Genomic DNA, 23,142 nt, shown 5'->3' with positions numbered 1-23,142 from the left:
TCCACCTAGTCCCTACCATGACACGTGGGGATTATGGGAACTACAATTCAATAAGAGATTTGGATGGGGACACCAAAATAACCGAATCAGCTTATTTTAACATTTCCTATCCAGAATACTTGAATGTACTTTACTCAGAAATTGTTTTCATGCTAATCCAAGTGACATTCCATAGTCTAACTAATCAGAGTATATTTTTATCTTAAGTAATAAAACTACTCTATCATGTCACCACGGAAAGTTCATACTTGGTGGAGTGAACATTGCAGTTGAAACTGTACCTAGAAATAAGTTGCTGCTGAATAAACATTGAAAGCAGTATCTCATTTTTACCATGTCCTGATCTCCTGTGAAGTTTGAGTGGCATACCTACTTCCTTTCTAACTCACAGGAACACTGAAGTGATTACTTCGATACAAGCGATATGCCTTAATTGCCTCATAGAATCAGAGAACTTAGAAGCACTAATTTTTCATCCAAAAATACAGTTAAAAGGCAGTGAAATTGTCGAGTTTCCAAGAATATGATCTTTGGATTCAGACAGATCTGAGTTTGAATCCCAATTCAGTCAGTTATTTGCTGAAACAACTTGACTGAATCTCTTACCTTCATTGAGTCTTAGCCTTACTATTTATAACTGGGATCAAAATACATAATTTCAGGTATATTGTGGTCATTGCAATATTAGAAGGAATGTATAAACTTCTTAACTTCATGTCTGGAGCCTAGTACGTTGTCAAAATGGTTGATAATTTATTGTTGTTTCTAGAAGCAAAGAGTTTGCTTGCCTCCAACATAAATAAGCTATTTTTTAGTGTTGGAATTAATCCTACTCTCCTGTTATTTTAGATATGAATACAAGTAACACTCCTCGATCTTGGGCTGGTCTCCTGATTGAGAAGACAGCCTAACTCTGCACTCAGAACTCTATTCAGGCCCCTAGTTCTTTCTTTCTTCTCAGTCTCTTTCTGGCTATGCCTCAGGGAACAAGAAAAATGTGTTACTAAATGAGCTTGCCTTTTGTCTTGTTCATCTCACATTGTTACGCAATTAAAAAAAAAGAAACTTGATGATGCTGCCTTCCTCAGAAAGGCCACATCAAAAGGTAGAGTTCACCAAAAATAATACACACTTTTTCCAAAGACACAAACAGTTCCTTGAAAAGGATGTCATGCTGTAATTTGTTTTGTGAATTCTATAAACCACAGAACATTTACTTACAGTAATGTTTGACCTTTCTTTTTCCTTCTTTTTATGCCTACAAAGCTTCTTTTTCTCTCCTCTTGAGAAGAAATATAAAGGCTAACACTCTTTTATATATGTGTATGAGAAAGAGAGAGAGAGAGAGAGAGAAACATACATGATTTTATTGGAATACTGAGTTTAATTTTTAGCCAAGGTCCTTTGGCTTTATGCAATAATATTTTATGGAATGCAATCACTTGTGCAAAGACTAAAGAGAGGCTCATTTGAAACTTTGCAAAAAGAATATGCTGCTCATAGGGTAATGGGAAATGCAATATGTGTACTAAGCTACACACTGCACCCCACCGAAAGGAGAGAAATCCTTATGATTGATTTGATGGTAGTATAATCTCTTTAGGGATTTTTTGGATAAAGAAAGTAATAACAAAAAATAGGCACATAATTAAGTTTCCAAAGTGCACGTGTCACCAGCATCTTATTGTCCCTCTGGGGGGGAAATTTACTAATGACTTGAGTAGACATTTGTCCTGCTATGAGCCCTTTAAAAAAAAAATCAGCCTTCCTGAATTTTCTAAATAATTCTCTGCTATGTGAGTTTTAAGAACATTTTACTGTCATTTGTGTTCTATTTTCTATTCATTACGGCAATGTTTTACAACCACCAGGTTGCTATAGAAATGAAAATAAACAAAGATTTGGAAAGATACATGTTGCAGGGGCTTGTTCTGCCTCTCTTGCCCAAACCATGAGGATTATGTTCTTCTTTAAATATACTTTCTTCCTTGGTTATCCTGTTGGTCTTAATATAAGGAAACAAAGTAAATACTTTGCTCTGAATCGTGTAAAGTTTTTCTCAATGTCTTAAACTCTTTTCATGTCCTTTAAGAATAAATTGGGCTAAAAGAGGATAAAATTAGAAGGAAGTAAAGGAAAGAAAAAAAAGGAAGATGAAAGAAAGGAAGGAAGGAAAGAGGAAGGAGTAATAAGGTAGGCATAAGATAAAACTAAAAGTCTGCTATGGAGCTGGCATTGTCGGCACCCACCGGAACTGTAAGGAAGGTGTATTTTATTGAGCAGTCATGGGCAATTTTGAAGAGATTCAGAAAGAATCAATAGTTCTAACGCATAATGCTGGCAAAGACCCTTTCCCGCTCCCCACACCCCTGTAGCTCAGCCTCGGTTCTCTAGGATGTGGTCTTTAGTTAACTGGATAGTAGCAGAGCAAAGTCTGGACTATTGTTCCTTTCCAGCTGTAGTCCTTACAAATAGGGAAAGACTGATTTAGTAATGTTTATGAAACCAAATACATAACAGCCCCTTTATGTTACTGGACTCACATTTGAAATCATAATAAAATATTTCTTGAGAACCACTGTTGCAAACTTAAAGACACATTTTTGGCATATTAAAATTTGTGATATTTCTATGCTTTAATACAGTAATGACTGAGAAGGGACATATATACATTACATTCTACATTTCTCAGCAAAAGAGTGTTTACTTCAATACAATTTTAGTATTAACTCTTAATGACTTCTAGCAACTCCACACTAAGCATGTTTCAACATTTTGTTGTTGGTTTTTCCAGACTAGATTTCAGTACAGAGTTTAACAAAGCAAAATCTGTTAATTCTATTGTCATTGTTTTATATATGGTAATTAGATAAGAATTGGTGTCTGTTTTGATAGACTAGCAATCTTACCATTTTGCCCAGCTTGCTGTGCTTGAGTATAGGATTTTGCTTAGGGAGGCGGCTTCCTTCTATATTCAGAGGTGTTCCAAATATAATAATATAGATATACTAATACTATTCTCACAGACAAAGTCCCAAAGTCAGGAAGAGGATACTGTTGAGAAAAATTTCTCTCTCAACTCTTAGCTCAGAGACACATTGGGCAATATCTCAGAATTAGTCAGAAATGTTACTGGCTACATGACACATCTTGGGCAAGGAAAGTCCCTCATTGCCTTCAAGTATTCATTATTTTTAAAAAACATAGCATTTAAAATTAGCATTGGCTTCTTAAGAACGAAAGCAATATAAACTTACTAAATGTCATATTTGAAACTCTAATTAAAAGAATATACTTTCTGGACTAAGAATATATATGAGTGCACACACACATACATATTCCTAGTTATAATATATTGTGTTATATTATGATATATATGTGCTATTTGTATGTAGGTTCCTTATTCTCGTTAATGATTCATTTAAAAACACACAGTACTATAATTAGGATTGCTATTTTGATGTAGTGAAATGATACAGACTCACATGTCACATTTAGAGCTCCAATCTCTTTAGAAGTGATAATTCTGCCCCCAAAATATAGCTCAGACAAACTTTGTTCTTGCAGGGAAATAGTTTGCTCTCCACTCTAGGGTCTAGCGTCATCAAAGGAAAGACACACTTCAGAATCGATCTGAAAGGGCAGGGGCAAATAAGTAGGTATCTAGGCAAAGATTTTGATCCGCAAGGATGCTGAGCTTCAGGCAACAACTTTTCCTATCAAATGCAAGAGAAAGAGAATATGAAGGGGGGAAAAAGTGTCCCTTTGGTGTATTAGATCTGGAACATAAAAAGATCATAGAATAATAGAGCTCCATATGACTTTAGAGTTAATCTCAATGAATCCCCCCAGTCCCATTTAATAGTTGAAACTAAGACAATTTACTAAGGTTACCCAAGTGGAGGAAGTGCCAAGAACAGAAATTGAATATCTTGAGTTGGAATCAAGTGATTTTTTCTTACCCCTTACAGTTGTACACCAAAACCAGATAATTCAATTTTGAGATGGCACACCAGTAGAAATCATTGCAGAATTTAACCCCCTTTTTGAAGACTTTTGGAGAAACCTCACCTTTCCCCCATCTCCATCTGGTTCATACAGTGTTCCAATGCTCATCAAAGCAAGATGGTTAGAGAACAATGTTTTCCTTTATACTGACAGAGTTCCCATTTGGATAATTAATTTATAAAAATACGAAAAAAAACTAACTAGCTTAGAAGCATATCTAAATCAATGAATAAAAATAGGATAAGATGAGAGGAAATTCATTTTGAGAAGAATTATGGAGCCAGAAAGAGAAAAGCTATGTAGATCCAGGAGAATGCAATAAACAAAATATGTAAAAAAATAGAAGGCATATCATATATATGTCACATTTTCTGAAGGTGTGAAAGTTTTTTAGCCCAATCTTTTCCTTTTCTCCTCATTACAGTAGTATAATTTCTAGATTAAAAATGAATTAAATGAGCATTTACATATTCTTGTAATTATCATCCCCATTCTGCTTTCATGTCTGGAGAGATTTGGAACCAGCTGGACAAGAGAGGAAAGGACGATTTTCTGATGTTTGCATTTAAAGCAAAAGCTCATAGACAATGAAGCCACAGTAGAAATGTGAATGGCCTTTCACTGAAAGAGGGATTTTACATGCATTTGTGAAATGTGCAGAGGCTGGGGAAGAGTGAGGCACCAAGAAAATCTGACCTGCAAACACGAAAAACCAGAAAGGGCATCACTGCGTATAACATTCAACAACTATTTATTGATTATCCACCATGTGCTAGACTTTAATTTGTCCAGCCCACAGCCCATGGGCCTCATGGGGCCCAGGACAGCTTTGAACGTGGCCTAGGATGGCTTTGAATGTGACCCAACACAAATTTGTAAACTTTCTTAAAACATTATGATTTTGGGGGGGATTTTATTTTTTAGTTCATCAGCTATTGTTAGTGTTAGTATATTTTATGTGTGGCCCAAGGCAATTCTTCATCTTCTAATGTGGCCCAGGGAAGCCAAAAGATTCAGCACCCCTGTTTGGACATTCTTTTAGGTCCCCAAAATACATCTGTGAACAAAAAGAGAAACATTTCTTCCCTAGAGAACTTGCATTTAGTGGGAAGAAGCAATGAAAAAATAAACGTTGGACAAAATATATAAGTAAATCATGTGTGACTTTGGAAGATAAGTGTTATGGTGGAAAAAAAAAAAAACAGAAGAGAAGAGTTAGGAATGACAGAGGAGGGGTAGGCGTGGGAAGGGTTGTCAGGAGAAGGTCTTACTGAGAAGATAATAGACGAGTAAAGGTTTGAATGAGGCAAGGGAGTTAGTCCTCTGGGGAAGATCATTCAGGTGAGGGGAACAGCCAGTGTGAAATCTCCATGGCCACTGTGAGTACTGCCACAATGAGCATGGGAACACAAATATCTCATTGAGATTCTGGATTTCAATTCTTTTGGATACACATCCAGAAGTGGGATTGCTGGATCATATAGCATTTATATTACATATTTTTTAAGGAAGCTTGCACTGTTTTACATAGTAACTGCAACATTTTACATTCTCACCAACAGTGTACAAGTGTTCCAATTTCTTCATATTAAACAACATAAGTGTCTCTGGATGGATGAATGGATAAAGAAAATGTGGTATATAGATACCATAGAATATTATTCAGCTTTACAAATGAGGGGACCCTGCCATATGTAACAACACAGATGAACCCGGAGGACAGTATGCTGAGTGAAATAAGGCAGAATCAGGACAAATACTGCATGATTTCACTTATATGAGGTATCTAAAATGGTCAAACTCATAGAAGCAGAGGGTGCATTGGTTGCCAGGGGCTGGGACCAGGGGAAAATGGGGACTTGCTCAAAGGATATAAAGTTTCAGTTATGTAGGATGATTAAGTTCTAGAGATCTGTTGTTTAACATTGTACCTACAGGTAATATTGTATTATACTCTTGAAAGTTGTTTGAGAGGGTGGATCTCATGCTGAGGATTCTTACTACAATTTTTTTAAAAAAGGAAAGAAAAAAAACTAAGAGGATTGAGAGTAAACAAATACTTTATCACCCTTGAGCCCCCCAAAATGCTCTACTTATAGAGACAGAAATTGGAATGGTGGTTGCCAGGGCCTTCGAGGAAGTGGAAATGGGAAGTTATTGAGTCACTGTTTGATGGTTACAGAGTTTCTCAGTTTGGAAAGATGAAAAAGTTCTGGAGTTGGATGGTGGTGACAGTTGCACAACAGTGAGAATATACTTAATGCCGCCGAACTTAAATGGTTAAATATTTAAAATGGTTGAAGTAGTACATTTTATTTAATGTACATTTTACCACAATAAACATTTTAGTTGTTAAAAAAAATTCCTTTGACCAGAGTGTATCAGGCATATTTGTGAATAGAGTTCTGGCCAAGCTTCACTGACCAGAGACTCATGGGTCATTAAAACAAACAAAACAACAACAACAAAATTTGCTTTCACTAGAAGAGAAATGATGAGGATCTGATTAAACATGTTAAGCTTGCCGGTATCCATTTTGAGAACAGAGTACAGGGGTAAAGAGGTAGGATGGGCCCCTCCGAGGAGGCCACGGCTGTGATCCAGGTGAGCAGTAAAGCTGGCACAGGCCAGGATGAGTGGAGGTGTAGGAACATGGTAAATTTCTGGATATATTTTGAAAGTGTAGACAATAGGATTCCTTGGAAGACTGGCTATGGGTTTGAGAAAGAGACAGGGAGCTGCCAAAGATGAAAAATTGAGGCAATAAAAATAGGGGGTGGTAAAAGAGAGAAGGGGGCAATGTGTGTGTGTTCGGGTGTAAAGAGTTGGAGGGTGAAGGTTAAGGAAGAAGAGCAGGACTTATTCAGGTCTGGGCTGGTGGAGCTAGAGGAGAACATCGGTTATACCTGGTGTGCTTAGAGCTCCTAGCACTGACGATTTTCCACAAATGTCCATAGTAAACCTTCATTTAGTGCCCCCCACAAGGATCCTACTGGGCCTGTGGTGTGTGAGGCGCTGGGGGCTGATCTGCAGCACCAGCAGCCACAACTGCTGCCTGGAATCTGTGTAGAAACAGTTCTTTGATATGCTGCCTTCACCACTTTGCTTGGGAGCATCTTTTCCTTGTACTTCATGCACAAACATAGGTGAATGCATGAAAAACTGTGCAGTCTATAATGTGCATTTTTGTTTTTGCCCGAAAAACCTAAAAGATAAAAAAGTTATTGTACCATTTGAAAAGGTATAATTTTATAATCTGATGCTTTCATGCAATGACATACAATTAGACTATAAAGAAAAAAGGTAGGTTAGGATGTTCACCTATAATTTACATTTGCATGATTATAATATGTTGTTATAAATTATACAGGGGATCAGAATCTGCTGTCTCAGAGGTGACATATAAGATCATATAACTGCCTACTCAAAACTTTTGAGTTTCCACTCTTGTTCAGAATGAAATCCAATGTCCTCACAGTGGCCTACGAGATGCTACATGAACTGGCTTTATGCCACCTTTCTGATCCCATTTCCAACCATCTTTCCTTTCATTCACTTTGTGTGAGCCACAGTGACATTCTTTTGATGCCCTGAATACATGGAAGACCCTCGTACTTCAGGGCTATGTCCACCTCAGAATGGCCTTCTCTGGGTACCCCTGTCTCAATGTGCACCACCCCTGTGACTTTCTGTACAATTTGTTTTTCACCTTAGTTCTTATTACATGCTTACTTGTTTATTTATATAGTGTCTTTCTCCCCTGTTAGAATGTAAACTCCATAAAGGCAAGAGATCAGGGACTTTGCTGTGAACCCTGGCCTGTAACTGATGTCCTAACTCACTTTACACATCCTCTCGGGTGGACTTCCTTCACATTGTTTCTTCCTTGTTGGTTGTCCGCTCTTCTCTGTCCCTCAGCACATTGTGTGTGCCTGGGTTTGTTTTCCACCTGCCTTTCCTTCTAACCTACGATCTTTTTGAAGGCAGAGTTACAACATATTTGCATCTTTGAATCCCAGCACCATCCCAGTGCTTCCCATATGGCAGGGACTCAATAAATTACTTCTAAATGAATATAAAAATATTGTTGAGTAACTTTGTAGGTTAAGATGTTGTGAAATTTGCTTTATAATTTTGAGTTGCAGGCTGTGGAACCAAGCCAGAATTCTGCTCCTATGGGAGCTCCCTTCTTGCAACTGAGCACGTCAAATGAGTGGGTAGCGTCTTAAACCGTTCACTCAGCACATGCTGGGGTGAGTCATGGGAAATTACTAGTGTGGTTCAACTTAAGGACAACACTTGACTCAATGTCAGTGCAACCAATTGTTTGGCCATTGACTAGAGATGAAACAGTTCCAGAAATCTGATTCTGAGGAAGTTCAGAACCAGAATCAATTGTTCCAAATCTCATGGAAAGAAATTTAAAGTGGAATTCTTTTCTGCTTACTGTGTTTAGCTTCTAGTCACATGATCGATATCTCTATTAGTGGTAGTACTCTTTCTGTCTCCTTTTATTTTTATAAGGTCGGTTTATTCTCACTAGCATGGGTTTCACCAGGGGTGGAGACAAGCAGGGAAGAAGGAAGAGGGTTGTTCTTCAAGAAGAGCATGAAAGAATAACCATTGGTAAGTGAGGACAAAAAAGCATATATGCCATTATTATTGCTTCAAGCATGTGTTTTCTAGCAAAGCAATGTAGGTGCAAATCACCAGTGAATCTTCTTCATTCTCCTATGATGGCATATCCACTACTTGGTCCCACGCCTCATTCTTTCTTTCATACACTTCCTTGCTTTTCAAAAGTACATTGTCAAGTAAGTTATTTGGAAAGGGTGCATTGAAAAATAAATTTCTGAGCCCTAATATATTTTAAAGTATTTTTATTTAAGTCACATACTTAAAAACTAGTATGTGATGGCTGCAAGCAGCATTAAAGTTTAAAAATAATTTTCCCTCAGAATGTAAAAACATTCAGTGCTACTGATTAGGACTTTGCTGTCAGTATCATTTTCTGATTCTTTGAGGACACATTTTTTTCTTTTTAAGGATCTCTTAGGATCTGACAAGTGTCTATTTAAAAGAAATACATAGAGCTTCACACTGGTTAGACTAATCAAATTCATAGACTTAAGTGTTTTTAGTTCCGAAAAATTATCTCCTGTTGTAAGTTGATCATTTCCTCCCCTCTCTTTTCTTGGCTCTCTCAGCGACTCCTATTATTTAAATATAGGACTTCTGCAAGACCCTCTGTGTCTTATATTTTCCCATCTATTTTATACTTTACCTATTTTCTTCCTCTTCTGGAAGATTTTTTCAATTTTATTTCTTCAGATCTTCTACTAATTTTTTAAGTTATGCAATTTTAGTTTTTATCTTTAAGTACTTCCCTTGTTCTTTGATTGTTCTTTTTCATAACAGCATGTCTTTGTTTTAAGGCTAAAATATTTTCCAGCATTTCTTTGAAATTATTATTTTTGTTGTTTGAACTTTCTCTGTTTCATTTAGAGTCTTCTATATACATGTTTGTTTTAATCTTTTTTTTTTTTTTCTTTCATACATGGTCTTCTTATATGCCAGGTAATCCCTGATTTTCCACTCATATTTAAGAAAGTAGTAGCTGGTGCCAGTTTTCCCTGTGGTTGTATAAATGGGTCAATTGAGTGTGTGTGGACTGTCAAACCCCACTTTAGTGTTAGCATTCTAGAAGACAGCAGCTCTTGGTCTCTGGATCCCCATAAATGACAAAATAAGGAGGGCTACACGTTAGAGTCCCAGTATCTACATTAGAAGTCTTAGCTTTGTTCACACACATTCATACTTTTCTTTAAGAAAGAGGCAATCTGATTGTGTTGCTTGGTTGCTGGCATCGAGGAAAGGTAATTAAGGTGTTGGATGTAGTCTGATGTTCTTAACTGACTGATAATTTTTTAATTTCTTGTTTTAAGTCCTGCCTCTTTTCCATCACCATACCCGTTTCCTCAGTGGGGCATATGGTATTAGGACATACATTAGTTTTTGTCCATGGTTCCTGGCTCATAACTCACATAGTTCTTGCTACAGTTTTTTTTCTTAGTAGGCTGGTGCAAAAGTAATTGTGGTTTTTGCTATTAAAAGTAATATAATGTTGGGTGTATTAGGCCTCAGAGGACTTCTTCTCCCGCTCTCCTTTCACCTGTCCCAAGGCAGGACTCTACTCTTCCCACCCTTCTTATTGTAGGTCTTAAGACTCTCTCTGGAATGATGGAATGCTGAATGTCCTGAAGCTTTCATAAAAACTCAAGAGGACTGGTTTGGGGAGCTTCCAGATAGCTGGAAATGTAGAGGTTCCTGAAGGGTGGCATTCCCAGGGAGGGCATGGAGACTCCACATGCCTTCCCCCATACCTTCTCTTATGCATCTCTTCATCTGCAGCCTTTGAATGTCCTTTATAATAAAGTTAATGCCAGTAAGTGCTTCCCTGAGTTCTGTGAAACAGCTCTAGCAAATTAATCCAACCCAAAGAGGGGGTTATGGGAACCCCAGATTGAAGGGAAGTTCCTGGACTCACAATTGGTATGTGTGTGTGTGTTGCAGGCCAGGGGTGGGGAGGCGGCTTGGGAGGGTAGTCTTGGTCTGGATCTGTGTCCCACCAAATCTCATGTCAAAATGTAATCCTAAATGCTGGAGGTGGGGCTTGGTGGGAGGTGATTGGATCATAGGAGTGGTTTCTTATGGTTTAGCACCACTCACCTAGTGCTGTTCTCATGATAGAGTTCTCATGAGATTTTGTTGTTTAAAAGTAGCACCTCCTTCCTCTCTCTCTTCCTCCTACTCTGCCATGTTTGTAGGTTTCCTGAGGCCTCCCAGAAGCCAAACAGATGCCAGCGTCATGCTTCCTGTACAGTCTGCAGAACTGTGAGCCAATTAAACCTGTTTTCTTTATAAATTACCCAGTCTCAGGTATTTCTTCATAGCAGTGCAAGAACAGACTATTAAAGAGACTGAGTCCTTAACTTGTGGGATCTGCACTATCTATCTCCAGGTAGATAGTGCTGAAATTGAATTGGAGAACACCCAGCAGATGTCCACTACTTGGCATGTGGAGAAAAGCACCCACCTTTGATCACAGAAGTCTTCTGTATTGATGATTATTGTGGTAGTGTGACAGCAGAAAAAAAACACGGGTTTAGAGAGTTTTCCTGACACGGGCTCAATTGGATGGAGTTTCTCTCATCTCTTCTGTGGTCCCATGGGCGCATATGCAGGGCGGTAGGTGACAATTGTCCTACCGTCTTTAATTGCTATAATTTTATTTATTTTGATATTCTGATACTTGTTAGCATTTTATTTTGAAATAATATTGAAATTACAGCAAAAGCTGTCAAAATAGGGCAGAGTTCCTGTACACCAACACCTAGTGTACCCTAATATTAAAAACTTACATAATCATAATATAGTTATCAAAATTAAGAAAGCAATATGTGTACAATGCTCGTATCTAAACTACAGATTTTATATGGGACAGCAAATTTTCCACTGATATCCTGTTTCTGTCCCAGAATCCAATCCAGGGTACTGCATTGCCCTTAGACACCATGCTTCCTCAATCTCCTCCAATCTGTAACAAGTCCTTAATCTTCTCTTGTTTTTTATGGCCATGACTTTTGAGGAATACTGGTCACTTATTTTGTCAAATATTTCTCAATTTAAATTTGTTTAATATTTCCTCATTATGAGATTTGAAGTTATATGTTTTTAGCAAAAATGCCATAGGACTGCTTTGCCTTTAATGCATCATATCAGGGAGTATTGATGCCGGTATGTCCAATTATAGGAGATGTTAACTTTATTCAGGTAGTGTCTGTGTTTTCTTCATTTCAAAGTTTCTATTATTTTCCTTTTTAGTACCTCACAGAAGATACTTTAGGATTCTGCAAATATAATGATTGTCCACGAACTTTTGTCCACTAATCTTATTTATTATCATTATTATTGTTATTACTATTTTTTGAGACAGGGTCTTGCTCTGTCACCTAGGCTGGAGTGCAGTGACACAATCATAATGCATTGCAGCCTCAAACTTCTGGGCTCAAACGATCCTCCTGTCTCAGTCTGCCGAGTCATTGGAACCACAGGCACACACTACCATGCGTGGCTAGTCTTTTTTGGAGAAATGGGGTCTCTGTGTGTTACCCAGGGTGGAACCCCTAAGCTCAAGCAATTCTCCTCCCTTGGCTTCTGAAAGTGCTGGGATTACAGCCATGAGCCACAATGCCTGGCTCCACTAATTTTGGTATCCATCCTTGAATCTTGCCTGCATGAATTATTTCTGTCTTGTTCCAATGGTAATTATATATTTTCCTCAATTCTTCTACATTTATTAGATGATATTTTTCTGTAAGAGAGCTATTTTCTCTCCTTTCTATTCAATTATTATGTATTCACTATGGACTTGGTGTTTAATTGTTTGGATTATAATCCAATACTATCATTATTTATTTTGCTCCTCAAATTGTTTCAGCTTTGGCCATTGGAAGTGCTTTCATATTGGTTCACATGTCCTACTGACATGTCCATGTCTTTTTTTAAGCATTTTGTTGATTTCTGTCACCACAAGATATTCCAGAGTCATGTAGTATTTTCCCTGATGCAGTGCTGGAATCAACCACTTCTCCAAGGATCTCTGGGTCCTTTTACTGGAGATTGATATGAGAAAGGAAGATCTGGGTATTAACTCTGCTCCTTGCCACTGGGGTGCCATTGCTTTTAGGAAATATATACTAACCCATGGATACAGTCATTTAAATTATTCATCTGTTAAGAACCATGAGTTCATATGTATCTTCCTATACTTTCTTTTCAGTGGGATATTGGAAAAGATGAGAGGAAAACATGTATGCTTTGTTTGCTAACTTTAATCAGAAATCCCAATTCTTCAGAAAAAATTTTAAATTAGTGCCTTCGAAGATTTGTTTTAATAAAAATTACATTGTTTTTCCTACTTTTTACCCTCAAATACATTATTCAGTCTTTCAGACATGATAGATCTTTTTGAGTACAAATTAATCTAGACTGGCATAAATAGAACAGTGAACACTTCCATGGACATTTGTAAAGTCATTGCCAAAATAAAGAGATCTATGGAGTCTCAGTTTCATTCATTTATCAGAGAAGAGAGTAAGAATTCAATGCTGACAATAGGAAAATAAATAATATTCAGTTCAAAATTGAGCACATCTTTAGACCAAGACGGTGTTTGCAACATAGTAGACACTCAACATATACTTGTTGAAATGAATGAATGAACCTTACCAATATCACCATCCATAACCATCTATTGCTATGTAGTTCTTCAATTTAATCGAAAACACACAGCATGCATTGCAGCATAATGCCTCTGTTCTTATCATGCTTCACTAATTGATTCAAAAAACAGCTTCCACCCAGACATAATTCTAGGCGAGTATATTTTTAAGTGAAAGGATTCTATCAGGTGATGTATCCTTTTTCTAAATTTTCTATCTTTTTCTTACTTTTTGGAATGAGTTCAGATATATAGGATTAGGCCTATAAGATGAAGGAATTTGAAAACCCACAGGAAATTAGAAAACACATTGTGTTTGTGAATTTAGAAGTGACCTACATAGCAAATGTGCAATTTGCTTCAGATAGAAACCAGTAGATTCCGTATATTCAGAGATATGTGGCATAGAGAGCTATAGTTTCCCTGTAAGTCTGTATTAACAAAATATTTGCATCCATCGTATTTAAGAAAAGAGTACTGTAAATGTGAATGGGGCTTCTTGACCACTGATTAACTATAGGAAGATTGGAAAAATAAGCTGACTGTTGGCATTTTCTGCTTTTTGAGTTAGTTTTTCCAAGAAGAGAGAGAAAAATTAGCTTGCTTTTTGTGTCTTCTCTGTAGGCGCTTATACTCTGTAGATCATCTCTATGTTTTCAATGTTCTAAAATTATATGGGCAATCTTGTCTCCTCTGCTGTCTTCTTGTACTTTGAAAATATGCACCTATATTTAATATCCATGGGTAGAGAGAAGACTTTATTGAGAAGATAGTATGTGAGTTGTGCCTTAAAAGATGGGTAAATACTGGGGGGAAAATGAGGGAAGAATGACCTTCCAATAGGGAAAAGAGATGGAAAATTAATTACTATGATGCTTATGATTGCATGGACAATCTGGTTCAATCATCTACTTACTGAATTTTGTAGCAGCATCCATTCTCTAAGGGAGTATGTAGGATTAATAAAATTAAATACAGTATCTTGATAGAGCACTCTTAATTCTTTGAAAAAACTTATTCCAATCTCTAATATCCCAACATATACCACAGGACTATTTCACTCATGAAAAATAGTGAATTTATTATATGTGACACCTTTAATGAAAACCATAATATAAGATTTGCAATTACTGGGATGGGGAAGAACCTAGTATATCTCTTAATAATGTAGCTGTATTAGAAATTTTTAATTTTATTGAAGAAAAAACTTAATACAATTGTGTATAGTAAATAAAATTAGGTTTTCACTTAGTTTTACTGATGAGCCAATTCAGATTTATGTGGTTTACCAGTTGTTGGAAGGACTACTGGGGAAGTCACTTACATGTATATTTATGAACTTGAAGGATAGAATTTTTATGACAGTAGTGGATTATTAGGAAAAATATTTCAATCATTTACATTTCTAGGTAAGTTTCAACTAAATATTTTTACTGCATAACTGCAACTTCTTGATTATGATATGCAATAACTTTTAAATATAAAATTAATATGTAATCATTATAGAAAATCTGGAAAACTTACAAACATAAAAATTAAAGTAATTATGTCATTATTGAAGGATAACTATTTTAATATTTGTTTTAGTTTATCTCTCACAAACACACAAGAGTGACTGTACTACTTTTTAAATTTATTATAGCCTGCAGTTTCCCCATTTCAGTAAATAGTTTTTGAAATTTGAATTTTTATGATGGCATACTGGTCTTCAAGCCTGTGTAAAAATTTTATAAAGCCCAGTTGCATCCATTAGTCATTCTTTCTCAAACCTAGCAATGATGAGAAAGAGGTTTGGGAGCCCTGAAGTTGAGAAGGGAAGTGTTGAAGTGTCTGACTGGGGCCAGCAGGGGTTGCTGTCATGGATGAGGCTGCCACATTCCTGGTGTGTCTGACTTTGGACTCACTTAACATTGTAGTCTGGATTCTATTAAGGGAATTTCGTGTTTCTCCTTTGCAAGAGTCACCCCCTACCATGATAAATATTTAAATTTTTTTTTTTTTAAGTTGGGAAAGCAAACTTTTCCCAAAAGAAATTTATAGTTCAAATTTACACCAAGTTCTCACTAACTGGAGCAAGCCGGGTTTTCACTAAAGCTTTGACTTTCCTCTGTAAAACATTAGTCACTCCCTTGGAAGAAGCAGTTTTTTATAGGCAGTGCGATAAAACAGCCACAGACGTATGTGTAATATGATGGGTTTTATAATGTACCTGCAAAGCAGTTTTTTTTTTGTTGTTGTTTATTTGTTTTTTTCCATTTGGAGGAAAAAAGATGAAAGAAAAAAGACTGAATTGGGATGCTAAAATAATAGCGATTCATTATTAAGGAAATGATACATTTTTGTTCCATTCAAATAATGTTTGTATTCCACTTTTCTTTATTCTTGGGAAGTTCCTATTGTTGTGCCAGGTCGTTTCCACTGAACGATTTTTAAAGGTATTCACCAGTCCCACATGTGACCGGTTGCATTTTTACTGTGCAGGACCATCGTGAAGCCTGTGGCCAAAGAGTTTGATCCAGATATGGTCTTAGTATCCGCTGGATTCGATGCATTGGAAGGCCACACCCCTCCTCTAGGAGGGTACAAAGTGACAGCAAAATGTAAGTATCTCTTTCAGGACTTTATGAAAGGCTCTGATATCATACCATCTTTTAGGTCTTTATGATAGGCACCACCTTTTACATGTGTCCAGTAAACTTGGGTGAGACATTTGAAAATGATTCAGATGGTGTTTATTGCTCTGTCAGATTCATGTTTCTGTAGAAATTTGCCTTTAAGAAAAACAAAGTTGAAGTGTTTCCTTTGGTGGACATGACAACACATTTCAGAAATTGTATGCTTTTCAGGAGACCTGTTTTGCATTTAAAGGCAGAAGTGATAGGGCTTCTGTTTAAAATGTGCTGCATGACTTGAGAGGTCATGAGTCTAGAAAAGCTACTGTGCTTTTCCAAGGAGAATGGAAGTTCCATTGTCCATGGGATAAAAATAGCTATTTCTTAATAATATTATGCACTTCCAGGTTTGAAAACAAAAGTGTAATTCCCCTTGCTCAGAGCCTCTGTATGTGTCTATGGGCAACTCTCATAATCTCTACTCGTCTTCTGTTGTGTTGCAAAGTTGAACTTTTTGGCTGTGTTCCTTAGCAACTGGACACCACGTGAAGAAATAAATTTTATGTTACAGTGCATTTGAATAACACAACCTAATGGAATCTGGCTAGAAAGAGGATTTCTTTAAGAATAATTCCCTTGCTCTCTGAGTGGGAAAAAAAGGATATGTGTATATATATATAGCTCACATATGAATGTACATTGGCACTAGGGGTGTCTATTTAAAAATAGAAGAAAAAAGTAAAATTACACAAAGAATAGGCCCACAATGGTATATTTTAGGGAGAGTTGCAAAGCAGACAACAACAAAAAAACCCAAATACTTTTAAGTGGGAGAAATGAGTTTGGACCAAATGTGCTGTATTAATTTAAAAAGAATCAAAGAAATAGCATCATGCCAACCTTTGTTTTTAGTTGGCTTCTCATGTGAAAGAGTTTTTTGCACTCTAATTGTTCCAGTAACATTGTTAGGTAGTAACTATTTTTAACATGTATTATTTACCCAGGATTCTTTGTGTCTTGTTGTCTATTAAAAACATATTAAAACAGGAAACTCCACAAAGACAAACAAAGCAAAATAATTCATGATTTTGGTAAAATTGAATAGAGAGGTGTTTGCTCTGATTCAATGTCTGTATGGCCTTTTAAAAATTATTATTGTTATCCATGGAACTCCACTCAATGGAAGTCAGTCTTTCCATCACAGATAAACCTCACTTGTGAGTCAAAACTAGTAAATAGTTGTCTAAATGAACAAAGAAAAAGAGAGTGTGTACATCAAGTTGAGATAAACCCAAAAAGTACAAAATACCTCGCGAAGAAAGAAGGAACCCTAGAAAAGATGTTATTTGCCATTAAATCTAAGAATCTCACTCAGAAGAGAGGAGTGTCTATGTTTAAGTCTTTCTCCTTGCCACAGGGAAAGGTTGTAACAAGACTATTTGTCAGAACTAGTTAAAGGGATTGATCATTTTGTTCCCTTGTGTCTTCATTTTTGGCCAAGTCAAGTTCAAATCTCAAATGCGACCTTGAGAATAGTCTCATGGTTTCTTTTGGTCATTAGACATAGGAGACATGGGTTCTACCACTTCTAGGTTTAGTATGGTACAATAACGTCTGCAATATATTTTTTACCCATTTACATATATCTTTATCCATTTGAGAGGAAGCTCTTCATTGTGTTCCATCTCCGAATCAGTTTGTCTAGAATGCCTCCAACTCCCCTCCTGTCGTTGCCGGTCCCTCCATACCCATTTCTTCCCTTGTGTATGTTTCCTGCTCAAGAACCATATGCTCTCTGCTAGGTGCCTATTTCCTAAGAAAAGCAAGCAGACATAAGTTTTAAGTGATATAATACTTGACCTTTTGCATATTTGCAGTTTAATAAGGAAAAAAATATACAATGAGAAGAGAGGTCCTTAGAATCTAAACAGTCTGTAGTTGAAACTCTTCACGTATCTTATGGACGAGGCAACTAATTTATTTAAAAATCTGGAAGAACTGGGGTTAAAATCAAAGTTCTTATCCTGAATTGTAGTTAGGTGAAATTGCATGAGGCATTTTCTGTATTTTTTCCATTAAAAAGAAAATGTTTCATAAAATGCATGAGAACAGAATGTTTTTTTTTTTTTTTTTTTTTGAGATGGAGTTTCACTCTTGTTGCCCAGGCTGGAGCACAATGGGATGATCTCAGCTCACTGCAACCTCTGCCTCCCGGGTTCAAGCAGTTCCCCTGCTTCAGCCTCCCTAGAAGCTGGGATTACAGGCATGTAACACCATGCCTGGCTAATTTTGTATTTTTTGGAGAAACAGGGTTTCGTCGTGTTGCTCAGGCTGGTCTCGAACTCCTGACCCCAGGTGATCCACCTGCCTTGGCCTCCCAAAGTGTTGGGATTACAGGCATGAGCCATCATGCCCAGATGAGAATAGAGAATTTGGATGCACACTACAGAGACCATATTAGTGCCCATGACCCTTAATCCCCCAAACATAGTCTATGACAGACATTGACTAGTTTTGTGATACTTAAATGAAAAACAGCAAAGCCTCACATCTGGGCAACTGTATATATTATCTCATGGAAGCCTAAGTTTGCCAGCTATATTTTCCAGAGATGCTCACACAACAAATGGGTAGAAGCTGGGATTACTAGATAGCTGAATAGTTGTTCCCTAAAGGAATCCCCACCTGGTATCTTTGTTTGCTTTCTAACCATCTGGCAGACGCATTCGTATTGTTTTGGTCCAAAAGTTCTGGACAGGCAATTAACACTGGACTTTCACCGTCTTGTTCAGGAAGTCATCCTTCATTGTGGGAGTAGGGTGATCCCAAAATGAAGTTAGAAATGGGCTAAATTCTAAAGTAAAAAGTAGGAAGAAGAAACACAACCAAGTTCCTCTCCCAGTGTTTTCCAATTCTAGCAAAACTCATTCCTGCTCCAAGTAGAATATTTGATAATTATAGAGAGTGGTTTTGAGGATGCTATCCATGTCAGAGATTCTAAAATTATATTTTCTTAGCACATTGAATCGGTCTTTCAAAATAGTTTTGTTTGCTATCTCTGAAAGGAAAAGAGAAATGAAGTAGAAGTATCTAGGGTTTTTGTTTGTTTTTAAACATTAGTTACCTGATTGAAAAATAATAATAAAAGGTTGGAGTAATCACCAATATCTCAGTCCAAATATAGAGGTGATTTAAAATTAAAGGTAATTCCTTTCACTAGTGATGTTTTACTTTCCTCCTCTTTTCTCCTCTCCTTTCTTGACATATTAAGTGTTTTCTGTTATGAAACTGTAAAACTTTTGGCATTGGTTTCTGCTGAAGTTTTAATAAACAATCTGAATTACTTATTTAGTATCAGTGCTGCTCCTTAAGGACCAAGGCTAAATCCCAACCTGAAATGACTGGATAGCTTTTTAACCTGCCCTAAACCCAGCATCAAACTTTACCTTGATGTTATCAGTTTATCTTTCTAAATATGCTGAATCAGATATAATTGTCTTCAGGTTACAACTTAATCAGGTTGTCATGACAACAAAGTGCAATATTCAAACAATGAAATTAATTCACCATATACTAGCACCCCCTGGCTTTATAGTGTTGTTAACATTTTAAAAAAGGGTTCTTTGGTTTAAATTCATTTTGCCACAACATATATTTTTTCCTGTCTTTCAACACATATAAGCATTCGGTACTTTTGTTGGTGTCAGGCCATGAATTCGTATGTTCAAATTGCTTTTGTCATGTGAACAAGAATATGTTTTTCCTTTGGAATTATGCAAAAGTCATTGTGAGATGATAGCCATATCTGATAAAAAGTATGTTCCTTTTATAAACATGTGAAATACATTCCTTTAATAAATACTTTATAGTCCTTGAGACAGAAACCATTTCTGTCCGCAAATATACAGGGTTATTTTGACAAGTAAATCAATAAATGTGATTCATCACATAAACAGAACTAAAGACAAAAACCACATGAGTATCTCAATAGACACAGAAAAGGCTTTCAATAAAATTCAACACCCCTTCTTGATAAAAACTCTCAATAAACTAGGTATTGAAGGAACATACCTCAAAATAATAAGACCCATCTATGCCAAACCCACAGCCAACATTATATTGAATGGGCAAAAGTTGGAAGCATTCGCCTTGAAAACCGGCATAAGACAAAGATGCCTTCTCTCTACTACTCCTATTCAGCATAGTTTAGAAGTCCTAGCCAGAGCAATCAGGCAAGAGAAGGAAATAAAGGTCATTCAAATAGGAAGAGAGGAAGTCAAACTCCCTGTTTGCAGACAACATGATTCTATATTTAGAATACCCCACAGTCTTGGCCCAAAACCTCCTTCGGCTGATAAACAACTTCATCAAAGTTTCAAGATGAAAAATTAATGCACAAAAGTCGGTAGCAGTCCTACACACCAACAACAGTTAAGCCTAGAGCCAAATTAGAAAGGCAATCCCATTCACAACTGTCACGGAAAGACTAAAACACCTAGGAATACAACTAATCAGGGAAGTGAAACATCTCTACAATGAGAATTACAAAACACTGCTCAAAGAAATCAGAGGAAACATAAACAAATAGAAAATCATCCCATGGTCATAGACAGGAAAAATCAATATAATTAAAATGGCCATACTGCCCAAAGCAATTTACAGATTCAATGCTATTTTTATCAAACTACCAATGACATTCTTCACAGAACTAGAAGAAAACTATTTTAAAATCCATGTGGAACCAAAAAAAAGAGCCCAAATAGCCAAGGCAATCCTAAGCATAAAGAGCATAACTGGAGGCATCATGTTACCCAACTTCAAACTATACTTCAGGGCTACAGTAGCCAAAACAGCATAGTACTGGTACAAAAACAGGCACATAGACTAATGGAACAGAATAGAGAACCCAGAAATAAGGCCACACACCTATGACTAACTGATCTTTGACAAAACTGCCAGAAACAAGCAGTGGGGAGAAGGCTTCCTATTCAATAAATGGTACTGAGATAACTCGCTAGCCATATGCAGAAGACTGAAGCTGGACGCCTTCCCTATACCATACACAAAAATCAACTCAAGATGGATTAAGGACTTAAATGTAAAACCCCAAACTATAAAAACCCTAGAAGATATCCTAGGCAATACCATCCTGGACATAGGAATTGGTAAAGATTTTATGACAAAGACACAAAAGCAACCCCAACAAAAGCAAAAATTGACAAGTGAGATCTTATTAAGCTAAAGAGCCTTTGCACAGCAGAAGAAACTATCAACAGAGTTAACAGACAGCCTACAGAACGGGAGAAAATTTTTGCAAACTATGCATCTGACAAAGGTCTAATATCCAGCATCTATAAGGAACTCAAATTTACAAGTGAAAAACAACCCCATTAAAAAGTGGGGAAACGATATGAACAGACATTTTTCAAAGGAAAACATACATGCAGCCAACAAGCATATGAAAAAACACTCAATATCACTGATCATTAGAGAAATGCAATCAAAACCACAATGAGATACCATCTCACACAGGTCAGAATGGCTATTATGAAAAAGTAAAAAAATAACAGGTACTGGCAAGGTTGTGGAGAAAAAGGAACACTTAGACACTGTTGGTGGGAGTGTAAATTAGTTCAGCCATTGTGGAAAGCAATGTGGCAATTCCTCAAGGAGCTAAAAGTAAAACTACCATTTGACCCAGCAATCCCATTACTGGATATATACCTAGAGGAATATAAATCATTTGACCACAAAGACACATGCTCGCAAGTGTTCACCGCAGCACTATTCACAATAGCAATGACATGGAATCAACCTAAGTGCCCATCAATGATTGACTGGACAAAGAAAATGTGGTATATATACACCATACTATGCAGCCATAAAAAAGAACAAGCTCATGTCTTTTGTGGAATCATGGATGGAGCTGGAGGCTGTTATCCTCAGCAAACTAATGCCAGAATGTAAAACCAAATACTGTATGTTCTCACTTTCAAGTGGGAGCTAAATGATGAACTATTGAACGCAAAGAAGGAAATAACAGATACTGGGGTCTACTTGAGGGAGGAGGGTGGAAGGAGGAAAAGGAGCTGAAAAGATAACTATTGCGCTTAATTCCTGAGTAATGAAATAAGCTGTACAATAAAACCCTGTGACATGAATTTACCTATGTAACAAACCTTCACATGTACCCCCAAATGTAAAAGTTAAAAAAATTTTTAAGTGATTTAAAAAAGAATAGTTAATAGCTGCCAGGGGGAAAATCAGGTAACAAACCTTAGAGTCTTGAATTATCATCTTTTTTTTTTAATAGAAAATTGTACTTCTTTTTAGTATATTCTGATTCTCTTTCCCCCACTGAGTGCCTGTTTGACAGTGAGAAAGCACAATTTGGGAGAAGATACCTGTATAAATGAATTTAGACTTAACAGTGAGTTATTCTTAGGGAAGTACAAAGATGCCTTGATTAGTCAGTCAATGATCCAAAAATAAGACTCTAAAATCTTGAGTGCTAATCCAGTGAACAAATGCTGAGAAACAAACTTGTGATAAATACACAAGGCCATGTTGTCTATGTTGTCTGCTAACAATGCATGTACATGCTTCATCCCAGGTGCCTCATGAAGTTTTATCTAACTACAAATTCTGAATAAGCACTTTGATTTTTAACTCCAGTTATTACAGATGATAAGATAAATTAGTTTCCTCATCTATGAGACATATGAACTTTTTTAGATAGCCTTGATTACAATCTGTTTGGATTCTAAGATCCTCTCTTCTCAATGGATATTTTTTCTTTATCAAGGTGCAGATACTCAACAAAAAGTTATATGTGGGTATGTAGCTCAAATAACCTCAATTTTTCCATTTCTTTTGTCCACAGAGTTGCATATAGATTGAGCCAGAACTAAGTGTGTTTTGGTGAAGCTGACTGCTTTTTTTCCTTGTTCTTTTTTACTAATGACTCTATACCTATCTTAAAATGTTCGTGGCTCTCCTGTCTAATTTTTTCTACATTATCAAAATCTATAAAGAACCTGATCATACTTACTTAAATGCTTCACTAATTACCTGATTATGGACTTTAAATGTAAGTGTATTTCAGCTAACGTTATGGTTGTAATACTTCTGTAACTATTCAGAATGTAGTAGTTCTGTTTAGCAGTTGTATCTTATTACTTATCTGTAATCAGGGACTCAATGCCTTGTCTTCTCATAATGGCATTTCAGGCCACAACA

At 36.6% G+C, this 23,142-nt stretch overlaps 1 protein-coding gene across 1 annotated transcript in view; it reads left to right on the top strand.

Moving 5' to 3' along the window:
• The window catches only part of HDAC9 (histone deacetylase 9), a 914,219-nt gene that overhangs the window by 780,154 nt on the left and 110,923 nt on the right, over window positions 1-23,142 (top strand). Inside the window, exon 24 of the mRNA XM_077998033.1 lies at window positions 15,773-15,891. Within this exon, the coding sequence (XP_077854159.1) occupies window positions 15,773-15,891 (119 nt within the window). The remainder of the gene's footprint in view (window positions 1-15,772; window positions 15,892-23,142) is intronic.

This window comes from Macaca mulatta, chromosome 3, assembly GCF_049350105.2.
Source record: "Macaca mulatta isolate MMU2019108-1 chromosome 3, T2T-MMU8v2.0, whole genome shotgun sequence".
Taxonomy (NCBI): Eukaryota; Metazoa; Chordata; class Mammalia; order Primates; family Cercopithecidae; genus Macaca; species Macaca mulatta.
Note: the sequence above shows the minus strand (reverse complement) of the source record. Positions and strands in the feature narration are given on the sequence as shown.